Source organism: Embiotoca jacksoni, unplaced genomic scaffold (genome assembly GCF_022577435.1).
Source record: "Embiotoca jacksoni isolate LCO1_2020_lvr unplaced genomic scaffold, fEmbJac1.0.p SCAF_14, whole genome shotgun sequence".
Lineage (NCBI taxonomy): Eukaryota > Metazoa > Chordata > Actinopteri > Embiotocidae > Embiotoca > Embiotoca jacksoni.
In genome coordinates, this window is record NW_027185274.1 from 3,786,900 (window position 1) to 3,803,039 (window position 16,140).

The 16,140-nt window shown below is 42.5% G+C and overlaps 2 protein-coding genes across 2 annotated transcripts; both read right to left on the reverse strand.

The window, feature by feature from the left end:
• Position 1: 1 nt before the first annotated feature.
• On the reverse strand, positions 2 to 8,558 carry LOC138197046 (golgin subfamily A member 6-like protein 25). The gene is made up of 6 exons (XM_069147509.1): positions 8,273 to 8,558; positions 5,039 to 5,079; positions 4,848 to 4,917; positions 4,294 to 4,359; positions 3,178 to 4,181; positions 2 to 1,838 (listed from the first exon to the last, which is right to left on the reverse strand). The coding sequence occupies exons 1-6, from the start codon at positions 8,316 to 8,318 to the stop codon at positions 1,770 to 1,772; spliced, it is 1,296 nt and encodes a 431-aa protein (XP_069003610.1). The 5' UTR covers positions 8,319 to 8,558; the 3' UTR covers positions 2 to 1,769.
• A 295-nt stretch (positions 8,559 to 8,853) lies between these two features.
• Positions 8,854 to 16,052, reverse strand: sars2 (seryl-tRNA synthetase 2, mitochondrial). Its single transcript, XM_069147508.1, has 16 exons — positions 15,654 to 16,052; positions 14,481 to 14,576; positions 14,238 to 14,267; positions 13,996 to 14,136; positions 13,846 to 13,900; positions 13,702 to 13,765; positions 13,351 to 13,456; positions 12,662 to 12,709; positions 12,347 to 12,455; positions 11,863 to 11,908; positions 11,678 to 11,765; positions 11,350 to 11,462; positions 10,397 to 10,490; positions 10,079 to 10,171; positions 9,926 to 9,991; positions 8,854 to 9,324 (listed from the first exon to the last, which is right to left on the reverse strand). Exons 1-16 carry the CDS (start codon positions 15,954 to 15,956, stop codon positions 9,184 to 9,186), a joined length of 1,593 nt encoding a protein of 530 aa, XP_069003609.1. The 5' UTR covers positions 15,957 to 16,052; the 3' UTR covers positions 8,854 to 9,183.
• Between the last annotated feature and the right edge of the window lie 88 nt (positions 16,053 to 16,140).

Genomic DNA, 16,140 nt, shown 5'->3' on the forward strand with positions numbered 1-16,140 from the left:
CTGATACACTTTCCGTTTATTTGATTGACAGGTAGCATAGAAGAAGATACAACAGGCACAAAATACAGCACTCTGATTGGCCAGTAATATTACAAATGATGTTTTTGTTATCCTTTTTTTTTTTTTCCTGTTGTTTGAAATGTCCTCTGTGCCTAGCATGTCACCTGTCACCCCCCCCTCACAAACATTTCCTGCAGCTTTCTTGCTGGTTTGTAAGATACATTTTGTGAAAACATTTTGCACTTCTATAGAAAAAAGAAAACTACAGTACATTCAATTTTCATTTATTCTCAAGTGAACAAACATCTCGTCTTTGGAATAGACAGTAATGAGCTGATCAGTGTTGACTGCTGATGTGTGTTATCACTATGTGTTTACACAATTTCTTCGCCAGTGTTCAAATACATAAATGTATTGTAATTCTTGGCTGTGTAGAAAAAAGAGAGATTATATTTGTAAGATGATTATTATATGATGCACTTTTGATTCGTATTAAAAAAAAATAATATTCGGCTAATTATTGCATTCACATGTGCTGTAGTCTATAATCTGTTATTGCGCTAAATGGGCCTCCAGTGGTAACCCTGTTAATCCTGCACCGTGTGCATGTCTACTCAGTGTCCTCTGGGGGGCGCCGTTGCTTCATATTTCCAATGACCTTGGTTTACAGACCACATATCTGATATTTACACAAATGACATGACAGCCATGAAAACTGTGATGTAACACAATTGAGCATTTATCAATGTTATTGTCAGTACCAAATGACAACAAATGGCTTTAGTGTCTCTGTCCTCCTTCCCTCCATTCCTCCTTGGCTTGTTAAGATAAGAGTGCAAAGCTGGCTGACAACCTGAAGTGACACTTTTAGACCTTGTAAGCTCTAAGTACATCGCAGCCTGGAACCACACCACCAACCACGCGACAGACAAACTTAACATCTGACGTATGTGTTGGTGTGCGGAATTACAGTCGACTTCCTTCTGTGTTTTGCTCGTGTCACCCGGTTCGTCACAAACAGTCTGGTTTTAACAGTGCGTGAGCCAAATGAAACACAATCCTTGTTTCTACTTTATCATAGAAATGAAGAGGAAATAATGACTTACTCCTGTGTAGAAATATCAGCAAGACATGTCGTTAACAGTCGGAACAGCTTACACATAGTTATTATTATTATTGCACAAAATATATATATCAAAATACGCATAATACTTATAGTAGGGAATCTGTTTTTCCCACCAAGAACACACCATCAAAGATAATACCTTCAGAGAAAGGAAGCTCTGACTGCCTCATGACTCTGTGGTTGGCAATCTGCTGTCAAAATTAACATTTTGAATCAAAGTGCTGAATGCTTTGCAATCCGTGGCGGTTCCCCTGTCCACCCTTACGAACAGCGTCTACAGATACTCCGACAGGGACGCCAGTGATGGACACCAGCTTTTAGATTCTCTAGAAAATGTTGTCTCGTTTTCCTCAACGCAAAGATGCATTCGCGTGAAGAAACAGCGACAGCTTTTTCCAGGTGATCTAAAAGTCAAAACGAAACAACAGTATGTACAGTCTCTACTCACGTCCAGTCACAGATTCACACCTAAAGACATTTTTCTGAGCGCTGAGGGGATCTGAAGGCGATTAAATGGAAAATGTGTGAGCTGAATGTGTGACTGTGGATGTAACAAAGGGGTGTGTGTGTGTGTGTGTGTGTGTGTGTGTGTGTGTGTGTGTGTGTGTGTGTGTGTGTGTGCGTGTGTGTGTGTGTGTCTCTCTCATCCCCTGCGAAGCTCCCTCAGCTCTGCAGCGACTTTGCGCAACTCTGCTTCAATCTCCAGCAGCTCCTGTGGACAGAAAGAAGGGGAATAAATAACACACAAGCATATTCACTGCAGGGGACAGAGGGGACACCCCTTAATATTTTTTTAAGTCAAGACATTCCAACGCCTCAAAGAGCTAAAAGAAAAAATAAAGAAGCAGATTTTCTTTCCTCTGTTAAAAAAAAAACACAAAGTGAACTCCGGCTGAATGTTGGTGTTCGCGACAGACAGTGACGGTGAACAAGAACAGCTGCATGTGATGACCGGGCTCCGTACACCCGTCACTCTAATAAGACAGTTTCCTCCAACAGTTCCAGATCTTTGTTTAGTGTCCTTGTTCTAAAAGTAGCCGCCAGCAGCTCAGCTTTATACACGCTTTTCAAAAAGGCGGAAAAAAAGAAGATGAAACTGACAATACAAACTGAAGTGATGAACAGCTTGCCATATTTTTTTGCTACTGTAACTTGTCCACTACCTTTCAAAAGGGGTCATTACGAGTGATTCGGCCCATTAACTGTTTATGAACCAATGATATGGACGTAAGTGTATAAAGACTGAACTATGAGACATTAATAAATCCTTCTCAATAGGACCTGATATTGCCCTCACAGATATATCAGTGCATGTTGGTCAATATGCGTCGAAATTAAACCTTTTTTTACGGAAAATAATGCAGAAAAAGATGCTTGGGTTAAATTGGAAATATATCTATTTGTGTTTTTTATACTTATCTATAATTATTACATTTTATGTGAATATTACAGTTTCAATGAACTGATGTTAGCGTGGACATCTAAACTGTAAAATATCCTTCACCTGTTACATCTATTGTCACGTGTCAAAAGTGTTTAATAACCACATTTGAGGGATCCATCCATCCATTATCTATACCCGCTTTATCTTGAACAGGGTCGGGGGGGGGCTATCCCAGCTCACTTTGGGCAAAGGCAGGGTTCACCCTGGACAGGTCACCAGTCTATCATAGAGCCAACACTTACAGACAGACAGAAACAAAGACCATTCTCACTCTCATTCACACCTAAGGGACATTTGTAGAACCACCAATTAACCTGAGGTGCATGTTTTTGGACGGTGGGAGGAAGCCGGACGGCCCGGAGAGAACACACGCAGGCACACGGAGAACACATTAGAAGGATCATTGTGAAAAATATATTGATAGTGGAATTTTTCACTACCTAATATCAGTATCGGCCCCAGAACCTGAGTATCAGTCGGGCTCTGGTTATTAAACTTACACTGGTATACTGTGCGTACCCAGAATGCATTGCACTTGTACTGGTGTATAATGTACTAAATAATCACACTGTAAGTTAATGGTAAGTTTTGAAGTCTCAAAACTTACCTCCCCTTCATCTTCTACAGCACCGCCATCCTCATTGTCTTCCTCCTCCTGCCCCTCCTCATCCTCTCTGACGTATTCGTCCTCATCTTCCTCATCCTCCCCATTTTCATCCTCCTCTTCCTCGTCCTTGTACCTCTCCCTCTCAAACTGACGCGTGGCCTCGTCGCTCGCCTTCTCCATCACCCTCTTCTGCTGCGGCTCCTTCACCTCTGCCGCCTTCTCCTTCTTCTTCACTTCATTCTCTGCATTCTCATTGGGCTCCTTTTCTTCCTCGCCCGTCTTCTTCTCACTCTTTTCCTCGCTCACCTTCTCCCCCGGGCCGTCCTCTTTCTTCCCACCTTGCTCCTCCTCCTCCTGCACCCGTTTCATCTTCCTGACGAGTTCATCCAGCTCCTCCTGCTTCTCCTTCCTCTCCCTCTCCTGCTCTGGCTGGATCTTGCTGTCCTGCTCTTTGAACAGCTCCGTCAGCTCCTTCTCCACTTTCTCCTTCTCCACCATCAGTTCCACCTCGCTCTTCCTCCTCTCCTCCATCCTCTGTTTCTCCAAGTCCTCTTCCGTTTTTCCTTCCTGCTCATTGTCCTGCTTTTTCTCCTTTTCCTCTACTTCCTCCTTCTGCTCCGTCTCAGAGCCTTTCTGAACTTCCCTCTCCTTCACCGCCTCATATCGCTTCTTTTTCAGCTCTTTCAGCAGTTCTTTGAGTTCTTCGTCATTCCTCTCCTCTTTGCCTGTCTTGCTGATCTCTTCAGCCAGCAGCTCCTCAAGCTCCTTGGCTCTCTCCTCTTCATCATCCCTCCCTCTGTCTTCAATGCGTGGCTCCTCCATCATCTTCTCCTTGGTGTCATCATCCTCTGTCTTGTCTTCGCTCTTTCCTGCTGTCTTTGGTTCAGGTTTGCTCACGTCTCTCGCCTCCTTCGCCTCATCGTCCCTCTGTTCAAAGTCACTCTCATCATCGGCCAGATTGTACTCATATCGCTCCCTGTCATCCTCATGCTCCCTTTCTTTCTCTGCAAAAGTCACATTACAATAAACAGTGTCATGCACATTGTGGTATTAAAAATTAATGAGATCTGAGCGACAATGTTTTCTAGCAGTGTGTCCGTGTGAATTTGTTCGCACCATCATCAGCCAGTTTCTGCAGCTCCCTGAGAAGACCCTGATGTCTTTGCACCCCATCAAGTTCCTCTGCAAAAATAATGAGACATAGCAACTCAAAACAATAGCATATCAAAAACAAAGCACAGAATACCAGCAGAAAATATCTATAACTGTGCAGATGCAGATGAGTCTTTACACAAGAAAAGGAGCATGTCAGAACACCCATCACAGAATAGAGGAAATATAAAATACTGTGTAACTATTTCTTTGAAGATATAAAACCTGAAACTGATGGTCAATTGATTGGGCTTTTGGACGATAAAGTGTCTAAATAATAGTTCGAAATTTACATCACAGTTCTGCTTCAAACGTCTTGTTTTGTCCTACAAACAAGCCAAACTAAATCCCATATTTTCCTTTTTATTTACTGTAATATAATACTGAGAAAACAGGGAATGTGAAGATTTGTTTGGCATTTTAGTTAATAATTCAATTCCAGAGAATCATATTATTCTCACTGTTTAACACTGAGTGATGTTATCAGAAGACTGATGACAGATAATCAGGCATATTACCTGCTAGTTGTGGGCCACACTCATGCTGCGAGCCATCTTCATTCAGTGTCTCCTGAATAATACATTCAACCTGGTGGTGCAGAAGAAAAAATAAACGAGCAAATAGTGATCAATTAATCCAAAATACATTTTAATATATACAACATATAATAAGCAGAATGATAAGGCAAATAAAATGACTTGTTTCTGACCTTTGCATTATTAAGGGGTGAGGTTACTGGCCGGCTTCCCACTGAGATACAAAACATGGAGGTGAAGAAACAGTAGAAAGAGAGATAGAGCGGGAGGGAGAATTGGAATAAGAATTAATACATTTTGCATTTCTGCAGCAGTAAAACTGCACAAAATACCTGCCATAGCAGCACAGATGAGAATCTGACTGTCAGTCAGGTCAGCCCCAGTTGTGTGGTTGTGGAGATCCCTGTTTTATGTGGTAGTCAGTAACACCGGAGTGCCACAGGGCACTATCCTGTCTCCACTTATGTTTATTCTATCCACCTCAGATCTCCAGTGCAACTTTGGATCATGCCTCCGACAGAAGTTCTCTGATGGCTCTGCGGTGGTGAGTCGTATTAGAGATGGGCAGGTGTGGGAGGACAGGGAACTGGTAGATAACTTGGTGGAGTGGTGCAGCAAGAATAATCTGCTGCTAAATGTAAACAAGACCAAATAGATAGTGATCGATTTTAGGTGGATGAAAACTACAACCAAGACTATAAACAATTTGGATGTCGAGACTGGAATAGTTGCACTACAAATACCTGTGCGTCCACGTAAACAACAGACTGGACTGTAAGATTGATGCTGTGTACAAGAAGTGGATGTGCAGACTGTATTTTCAGAGCAAGCATCAGTGCCAGAGCTGCCAGCTGGATCAGTAAACTCATTCCCAAGACAGTAACTATCACTGGTCAAAACCAGGAGTCGGTGACAAGCAGAGGGTCACTGAACAAACTGTTCGCCATCCTGAACAACAAATCCCAACACCTCCATGACACTCTGTAAACACAGTGGAGCTCATTTTCCAAAGTTCTTACCGCTCACTATAACACCATCCAACAGCTGTCCTCTGTGAGACTGGTAAACACGCTGCTGCAATACCATCCGTAGATATGTTTTGATCAAACATATTGTACATATAATTCACTGCTTTTTTTGCGCACCTGTTCTTATTGGTCTTTTTTCCAATTATTTATTACCATTTTTGATGCATATATTGTACATATCATTATTCAATATTCAGTGTACTGTTCTGCAGAGCTGCTACCCTGCCTTTAACTTTATTGATACTCTTAATCTATTGTTGATTATGTTGCTCAAACACAACAATTTCCCTCACAGGATCAATAAAGTCTCTCTCTCTCTCTCTCTCTCTCTCTCTCTATATATATATATATATATATATATATATATATATATATATATATACAGATGAACTAGTTGATTTACTTAGGAACAGATAGTCCAACATGGGCATAGATGGAGCCATTGCCTCATTAAGGTAAGCACAGTTACCTTGGTAAAGTGACAGTAAAGAGGCTTACCACCCTCCCACCTCCAGGATGCAAACATTCCCAGAGGCTTTAGCTCTGAGTTAGTGTCCCACCAGAGCTAAATCAGTCACCAATCCCACACCTGCCAGTGCATTATTAAAGGCACACTGTGCAGCTCCAGCAGAGCTTTTCTCTCACAGTAATACATCAAATCTACAAGGATCTAAATGCCACAGTCCATGTTGCTCCTGCAGCCTGGCTGCGACCTTTTCTTTAACTATTATGTGCTGCAGTTTAGAAAGGTTTCTGTTTTCTGGTAGGTCGTTGCCATCAAGTTGATATAGAGCTTATATAATAATTTGCAAAGTTATAGTAAGTATTCCTACCTAAAGCTCAACAGAATAAACAATAATTTTTTTAATTTTTTTTTATCCATTTATCTATTCACTTGAAACTATTCATTTGACCTGTCTATCAACTAAACACATTGGTGTTGACTGAGGGGCCTTAATGTTTTTCTAAAACTGTTTTCTTTGATAAAAAAAAAAAAAAAAAAAAATCAAATCAACTTAATGATATGACCTCTACCCGTTGCATTCAAAAGACCTATTAGATCTCCTCTTCCCACAGTAAATTGGTTATTGCATTTCCAAACAAAGAAAATAACCTGTGAAGTTGATCTGAACTCTGTGATCTGTGTCAGCTCTGAGCCAGATCAGGGCAAAACGGGATCAATAGGATTAATTGATACCTTCAGCTAGTGATGAACCAGCTCACAGACACGTGCAGCTTCCAACAGTGTGGCCTTCTAATGCTCTGCATGTCCATGTGAGGAAGCTTGTGTGTGTGTGTGTGTGTGTGTGCGCGTGTATGCATGCGCTTTATTAACCCCAATATCAACTGGTATCTGGTTTTGGTTTGATTGGCTTATCCAGCTGTCCACGACCCATCCAGAGACCATGTTAGAAATGAAGACATCATGTGTTGAAGTCAAGAGGAGGCGGTGTGTTGTTGTTTGTCATAACAAATGCAGCTCAAAAAAAATGTTGTCTGGTCAAGAATATGGGGGCTGAAAGATGCGCAGTACAGAGATATCTGACGTCGAGCTGCAGCATGTCGACCTATATTACGGTTCAATCATAGTTTCCATATTATTCAGGGCGGGGTTATCGCCCTGCTCACACGCTGCGACACAACTTAAACCCTAAACCAGTCTATCTGCTCTATGTAGGTTGTAAACTGTGCTGCTATGTAACACGACCGCAGCCAGAAATGAACCGTGTTTTCATCCGTAGCTACGTGTGTGTGTGTGTGTGTGTGTGTGGGAGGCAGACCTTCCTCCTGTTGTCCCACCCTGCAGGCAGCCTCCACTTGTTACAACTAATTACAGTACAGCGGGTTTCACAGCGGCGGGTGCGTGTCGCCGCGCAGGACGCGCTCATGTGCGCAGTCCGGCTCACCTGTGCGCAGCTTTCCAGTGTGAATGTCAGCTGTTTAAGAGGACTAGCTGGGGCTCAATAGATAAGAAATATATTCGATATGACTGTAAATAAAGTGGCAGCCAGCAGCAGCACCGTCAGCGTGAACACAGACCCAGCAAGGTGGGCGCAAATTATGTAACGCACTTGTTTAGCCTATTGGTCTTAAACCCCGGAGGCTTTCGCCATTAGGTGACCATTCACCTCCGCTTTGCTTCACGAAGTATCATTATATCATTATGAGGCATTTGTTTGGTCTGTTTTTGTCATGAATCTGCCTCCGTGTCGACAAAACACAATGAGAGCTACAGCTGAAGCAGCGGTGTGTAAAAGATGAGGCTCGTCTCCGGCGTAGCCTGCTGAGATAAAGCCTGCTGGCATTTTATACAGTCAGTTCACACACACACACACACACACACATCAACACACAGTTTTTTCAGTGACGGTATCTTACCTCCGACTGCAGCCCAAAGAAAAACCGCGGCTATCAGAATTCCCATAGGATCCGAAAAGTGAGGCTCCTGCAGGAGATAACCTTGAAAATAACGGGCTGGATCTACTTCACACACCCGCCGAGCGAGGTGGAGCCGAGCCGCGGAGCGCAGTCCTGTGTGTGCGTGCGTGAGTGTGCGTGAGTGTGTGTTTGTGTGCGTGTGCGGTGTCAGGTGACCGAGACCAGATCAGAGCCCAGAGCCGTGCCACACAATCCGGTTGATCGTCTTTCCTTAAAATGTTGGAGCATTAAATCTGATTTTTAACTCATGCATATAGTCCCTTTCTCATGGAGCGAAATAAAATTCTCTCTATTTGAATACAATGCATACGCCTCTAGGGAAACCCTTATGTGCAGGGTCCTACAAACACCCTCACCTCCTGTAGCTGCCGGTTTATTACTTTTCTACATCATGTATTGATAGTCTGGCGCAGATGTAAATGCATGTCACCTCTGCAAGCTGCCATCAAGGCCGCATTCAGTGTGTCTGAGTACATGTGTGCTATAATGTCTATAATCGTACTATAGGCCTAAGATAAACACAAACGGTAAGCAATACATAAGCAAAACAACATACTTACTTTATTTGTTTTTGTTCTTTTTCCTTATTGGGGGTCACGACAACAGAGACTCAGCATTACTTTCACGATTTGATGGCATTTGACAGACGAAGACGTAAATATATTTACAGTGGTGGTAAACTGCTAGGTTGTGCTTCACAACACTGAAGCAGTGAAGACGGTTTAATGTAATTTGAAGGAACAGCTTGGAAATGGACATACAGCAGATCCACGTCCATCTGTTAACTACTTATTTTCAAGTTGTGTTTAATTCGAACAGTTGTCCACTTCACCATGGCGGCGGTGTCCGTGTCATCTGGTCTTAGGAGCGGGCCGCGGGGGCCGACTGTGCTGGTTGGGTCCGATGTATTTCAGGGGAGTGTAAGTTGGCTTCTCGATCACCTCCAGACCGAGGTAAGGCTGCAGGACTTGGGGAACACGCACTGTTCCCTCCTGAGTGGATGGAAAGAAAGAAAGAGTGGCAACAAAACTTATTATTGGGAGCAACACTATGATATCAAGTAGGTTTTAAAACACCTTAAGTGAAACTGTTTTGTAATATGCTGCAAATTGCAGTGTTAACTTTCTATTATTTTTTCAGCTATTCTAATGTCGTGCATCAGAGAAAAATATTTTAGAGACAACAATCACTAGGGGGAGCCACTTCAACACCACAAACACAGTGGAAGTAAGACGAGAGTACTGTATTCATGTTTTGTTGGAAGAGACAAAAAAAGAGGAATAAATGTCTCTGCTTTTAGAGAAGAAAATGTAGGTCTGTGTTTTGGTTGCAGACATGTTTTTACACTACTTAATGTTATTACTGGTGGGATGAGAGTCTAAAAAAACTACCTGCACGTCCGTGGCTTTACTACCTCCCAGCACAGAGAACCGTTTGCAGGTCACATTGGACAAGAATTAAGAGTTCTGGCACACTCATAAGATTCAAACGTTCAAGACGTGTCATTTTCTAGGTTTTTTTCCCCCATTAATTCTTGTTTTTTTTTGTAGTTGTCAGGAAGCCCTTTATAAGTGGAGTCTGTTGTTGTCTTACTTTGGTCTGGTGAGTCTCCAGAATAGCGATAATGGTTCGGGGGATGGCGCACGCTGTGGCGTTCACCTACCACGAATCCAAAAAAATAAATAAAGATACATTATATTGGTGGTTTAGTGCTGTAATGTGAAGCAGCCTCGTCTGCTGTCTTACCGTGTGGGTGTACTGCAGGCTGCCGTCCTCTCTCTCATACAGGATGTTGAGGCGTCTGCTCTGGTAGTCGGTACAGTTGGACCCACTGGAAATCTGATGTATACAAAGAAGAACTCCTCACAATCTTTATTCACTGTATTTAGCCCATTATATCCCCTCCTAATGTTCACAGCAGGATAAGGGGAGTGAATCTGCAGACTGAAGGCATGTTTGTGTGTCACTCAGCAGTTTCATTTGAATTACTTGCAGCGCATCTGAATTCAGAAGCGGTGACTAAGTAAGTAGGTAGGATGGTGACAGTCATGTAAAGGGCCCGACCTCTCCATAGCTGCTCCTCCCAGGCATCCACGCTTCAATGTCATACTTCCTGTGTGCTGGAGGACCCAGTTCCTGAGTTGGCATGTCCAGCACTCTGAAGGAAAACACACACAATGAAGGATTGATCTCACAGGCAAGACATCACTGAATGTTAGGTAAAACTGAAAGCAGGGCTGGGCCTGACAATTAAATCCCAGTTTTCTCCAGTTTTACAGGCCATTCAAGATTTGAAATCAGATTTTCTCTACACATAATTTAATTTAAGACAAACCAGGCTTTAGAAATAGAGTTACTGAAACTATATGCTTTCCCCAGCAACCAAAGCAAGATTGAATGAAGGAAAATCACGACAAGCCAGATCGTATTTTTTTGTAAACATTGTAAAGAAAAATACAAGGGCCAGCTTGTGCAACAAGAACAAATTAACAGCATTTCTGTTGGTGTTACTGTGGATTATTTGTTGTATTAACCACAGAGGGTGTTTATTGCCAAGAGAAAAACACTACTAATGAACAGGTTGCATTTCGCCTTTATGTCGGGTGAGAAGAATCTCCAATATCCCGTCTGACACAACAATCTTTGACTACATTAGGTTTGAAAAAGCGGAGGTTATCTTATATTCGAGGACGAGTTGATCAAATAAACTAATGTGCTGAAAACAGCTTATTTTTTTCCTGTAAAACAGACTTCTGCTGAGAGTATTGCATTATGAGGACTTAAGTAATTTGTCGTCCTCCTCCTCCTCCTACGGAGGAAATAAAATCATGACGACTGCCTCAAGGTCGTCCTGTATTTGGGCCAATGCAGTACATAGCTTTGCAACTGAACCATTTTCATCTCATAGAAGTTGTTTCTTAGGCATTTCACTTTCATACTGAACAAATTCATTTGACATAATGCCCGGCCCTCGAAGAATGGATAATGAGATTGTGTGATTGTGTGTGTGTACTGACCTGTAGTGTAGTTCCAGTGCAGAAAAAATCTCTTTTTGCAAAGAGAGAAAGTCCTTCAACAGTTGAGAGCTTTCTTCTCCTGTCTCATCTGCTGTCACTCCAAACATCTCCACCTACACACACACACACACACACACACACACACACACAGTAAAGACACAGATTACAAAACAGATACATAACACAAGATCTGCTTGACAAACAGAGCTGAATGTCCTGCACACTGTGTTCATGGCAAAAAAAAACTGAGTGTGTGTGTGTGTGTGTGTGTGTGTGTGTGTGTGTGTGTGTGTGTGTGTGTGTGTGTGTAAGTGTGTGTCATTTGGACCTTATTGAAGTGATGAACTCTGTAGAGTCCCCATGTCTCTCGGCCGGTGTCTGTCTCTGCTCTGTAGCAGTTGCTGCTGCACACCGTCCTGCAGTGAGAGACGTCACCTCGTGTCAGTTGTAATAATGCCAGCGTAACGCTCTACCTGCTGTAGTACTCGTAGTGAGGGAGCGTCCTCTTCTCACCTGACGGGCAGGTCCTTCCAGTTTACCGCATGATCCATGAAGTAGCCTGAGGAGGAGCGACACAAACAGATGTTTCCCTTTTATCCAGCAGCTTCTTCCCCAGATTTAAAGGTAGGACAAACATTATTGTGTCAACAACCATAACAACACATTAAGAGGCATTACAGCCAATCATGACAGCTTATTTTGCTGGTAAGAAACAGGACAATTGACATGTTGACTGACAGCAAAATACATCAGCTAGTTAATGCACAAGTGTCACTTAAGCAGAGGGTGGATGGCAGGGTTAAACACAGACTTATCTATTGCCCATCACTACTTGTCAGTTACTTCACTAACCAAAGCTGCAGCCAAATAAATAAATAATCCAGTTCCAAAACAAATATAGACTCATAATGTCATGATGATCAGCTGTAACTGTCGTTTAATGCTCTATGGAAATAGAAACATGTTTAATATGATGTTGTGGAGAATTGAGTTTCACCTGCCACCCCGACCTCTCCGGTCCCAGCCAGGTTGAGGTCTGGGAAACGGGCTGCATCCAACGAGTAGACCTGCGAGCGATGGGCGTTGGGCTGCATGCCACAACCCTCCTGGAGGCGGACGAAGCAGAGAGGGAGGTAAGAGAGTGTAACGTTGTGTGGCTGCATCCAGTTACACCACTTTAAATGAATACTAGTAACTACGAACTACTGTCCGAACTACAATATCTAAATAGTATGTTGTTAGTGTATGAAGACATTTAACATTGGATGTTTCATTGATGGGCATTATTGTAGCACAGAGGTCGATTACTCACAAACACTGCCCCCTTCAGCATGTCAGGCACGACCATGGGAATAAAGCCCTGCAGGAGTCAAAAGGAAAACTCAGGTTTGGCTCTTTTACATGTTAAAGGTCTCATATATCACATTTCTCTGGTGATTTATATCCAATCTTGATATCTATAAAAAAAATATATATTTTTGTGATTTTAAGAACCAAAAACCGTCTCGATATAGTTTCACATCTCCTCCTTAAAGCTTGTCTCTGGAGCTCTACCAAGAACAGGCTGTTTTGTGTCTGTCTTTAAGGCCCACTGATATCAATGACCCTCTCTTCTGATTGGCTGACTCTTTTCTGAGTGACACACATCCAGGCCAATCACAGGTTTTCTTCGGTTTTGTAGCTTACTAGCTCCACAAAGGAAAGACTGCTCAGTGTTTTTTGTTTTTTTTACATAAAAGGTTGGACCATGGGCCGTGCTGAGGGTGAACATTACATTTGTGACATCACAAACATACAGAAGTCCAAACAGCACAATTGCTGAATACTTGGCTGTGTGCTTTTCCCTGTTAGCACTGTCTCAATATTTATACAACACTTAGACCGGCTTTATAATAAAACAAGAAATGGAAATCTGGATTTAAACAATATGGGAACTTTAAAAATAGTAATAGACCTTACTTATCCAGAGATCATCACTAATCTTTCTAAATGTATGTGTACCCGTCGCTGCAGTGTGTCGAGGGCGAAGTTCTGTAGTGCGGTTTGAAGTCGGGCCCCTGCTCCCCTCAAATAGTAAGACCTGTGGCCGGAGACGTGAGCTAGATGCCTGCAGCACAGGACAGAAGAAATAAAAACTTGCCCATTCATGTCAATGTGGGTGGCCTGTATGTTAGACAAAATATTAAAGTTCATCATATCACCATATCCAGACAAAACTAAATACTGCATTTTGTAAGGTCTTAACCAGCAGACTAAATATTCAAAGAAACATCCTCTCTCTTTCAGTTTTTTTTCCATCACGTTAACTTTCAGAAGAACAGTGCACAATAACAATAACAGAGTCGTCCTCACCTCTGCCTGATGAGACCCAACTCCTCCCCCAGCTCTACATGACCTCTGGGCTTGAAGTCAAACTCTACAGCAGAGAAATATTTTCATATTAGCCTTTATTTAATGGTAATTCTTTTTATCCAAACATCCGATCCCATCAGTCACCTGGTTTCTGTCCGACGAGCTCCACCACCCTCGCCTGGCTCTCATCTCCAACAGGCTGTAAAAGGAGGGACAAGCTTACAGATTTCAGCTTCACGACGAATCTCTCCCAAGACGCTCGGGACAAAGTGTGAGTGAGCGACTCATCCTCACCACATCGGGGTGTGTGGTGTTGGGCAGTCGGAGCGCCCGGCCGTAGTGTTCCTCGTCCAGCTCGCTCTCTTTGGCGTGGAGGAGGTTCAGCCTGTTACGGATCTCTCGACCTTTCTGCAGAGCCTGGCTGTACTCAGGGAGCTGAGTGTGATGTATTACAGAGCAAAGGGAGTAAGAACCGTAGCTCTGATTGATTCACTAACAAAGTAATAAAAGAGATGAGGCTCTGAGGTTGAACTCACATTGGCGAGGGCCTTCTTGTCCTTCTTGCTCTGTGAGGAAAATATCATTCATGTCACATGTATGCATGCAGCTTTATACTTTTACAACTAGTGACTATACACAAAGAGTCAATTTAGAGAAAAGGATTCAGACAACTTTGAGTCAAAATGAGGATTTTGGATGGATGTGTTACTTCTGGGTTGAGTTTTAAGTACTTTGCAGCTATAACGAAGGTGACCAGTGCTGTAATAACCTGTACTCACCACTAGTGCTTTGACTGTGTCACTGATGTGTCTCTTCTCCTCCTCCAGCTCAGAGATTTCTGTCCTTACAGCCTGGAGCTCCTGCCACACACATACCTACGATGTAGACACAGAGACACAGAGACAGAGAGACAGAGAGACAGAGAGAGACACACACACACACACAGTACAGTCCATTTGAAACTGAAAAAGTAAAGTAAATTTAGACTCCTAACTTTCAGTGTTCTCCTTATTTCTCTTAAGCATCTTCGAAGTATATTGTGAGCCACTGAGCCAAATGTAAATGTCAGTGAACTCGGTCTGATACTAAATACTCATTATTTTCTTCTTTTCCTCTACTTCTATGATTAGATGTTGTGCATATAATGCTGTGAAAAGTATTTAACTCATTCCTGATTTCTTAATTTTTTTGTGTATCTCATTCTAAACTGAGTTTGATTTTCAAATAAAACATAATTTCAGCCAAATTTCAACTCTAATTAAAGATTTTTTTAAATTTAATTTTGACTAGGCAGAACAAAAGTTAAAGATATCTTCAATTTAAGATGTCTCTGACTGGATTTATGAGTGGTCAGAATCAATTTGTAGATTCTGAAACATGAGTTAAAATAAGTCATACATCACTGAGCAGCTTCACATTGTGGATATCTGCATCTGAATTGTTGATTATTAGTAAATTTGGCAAAAGTGATGTCATTTGTTCATGGAAAAATGACATTGTTAATATCTGAAATGTTCTTTTACATGAATAAGAACTGAATTACAAATATCTGCATTCAGTCTATCTAATGCATGTAAAAACATCTCGTTATAAAGTACCACACAGTTCACGTTAAATCTTGGTTTCACACTTATGCACCAGAAGGATTTTGTGACATCACAACCAGTCTGGAGCCAATCATGGGCCAGTGTGCATCTTACATGTGTAAGATGTAATGTGAAACGAGACTGTTCAGAGCAGTGGGAGACATTTAGTGTTAGTAATCAACCACATGTATATATTTATATAGATTCTTAATTTGAAGGCTGTTCTAGGATTAGGGAGGACACTTTGGTAACTTGTTATATTAGACACCAAACAGAGGTCATTCCTCAACTAACAGGCCTTTTGAACACAAACCCTTGCGTGGTTTTAATGTCACAAACAAGAACTACCAGATACAAAACACGTACAATCTTGCTGACATCGTCCCCTCGCAGGTCGCCCTTCCTGTTCTCCACCTCAGCTGTGACTTTGTCGGTCTCCTCACACACAGCTCTCATGTCCAGCTCCGGCTTGTCGCTGTAGCCTTCACGGACGTGCTCGTACAAACTACTTCGGGCTCCGTGCGAAAAGCGCTGCGGGAGGAACACGTTTGCCCTCTGCCGTAAACACTGCCTGGCTGCCGGCTTTAACACTGTCAATGTAACGCTTCCGACTCTGGCGACCATGCCGACGCAGGTCGCCATGTTTTGCCGAGCTTGAGGAAGATGCATTCAGGGTACGTAGGAGTAATCTCTACCCTGCTCCGCAGAGGCTCCCGGTGAGTTTGCGCTTTGTGCACAGCAGTGCGTTGGTGCACGTGAAACCGTGTTTACATCTTGCAATTTACTAAATCCCTAATTTTTTTCTTATACTAATTACATTTAACTTTATAATTATCTTTTTCAGGAACTCGTG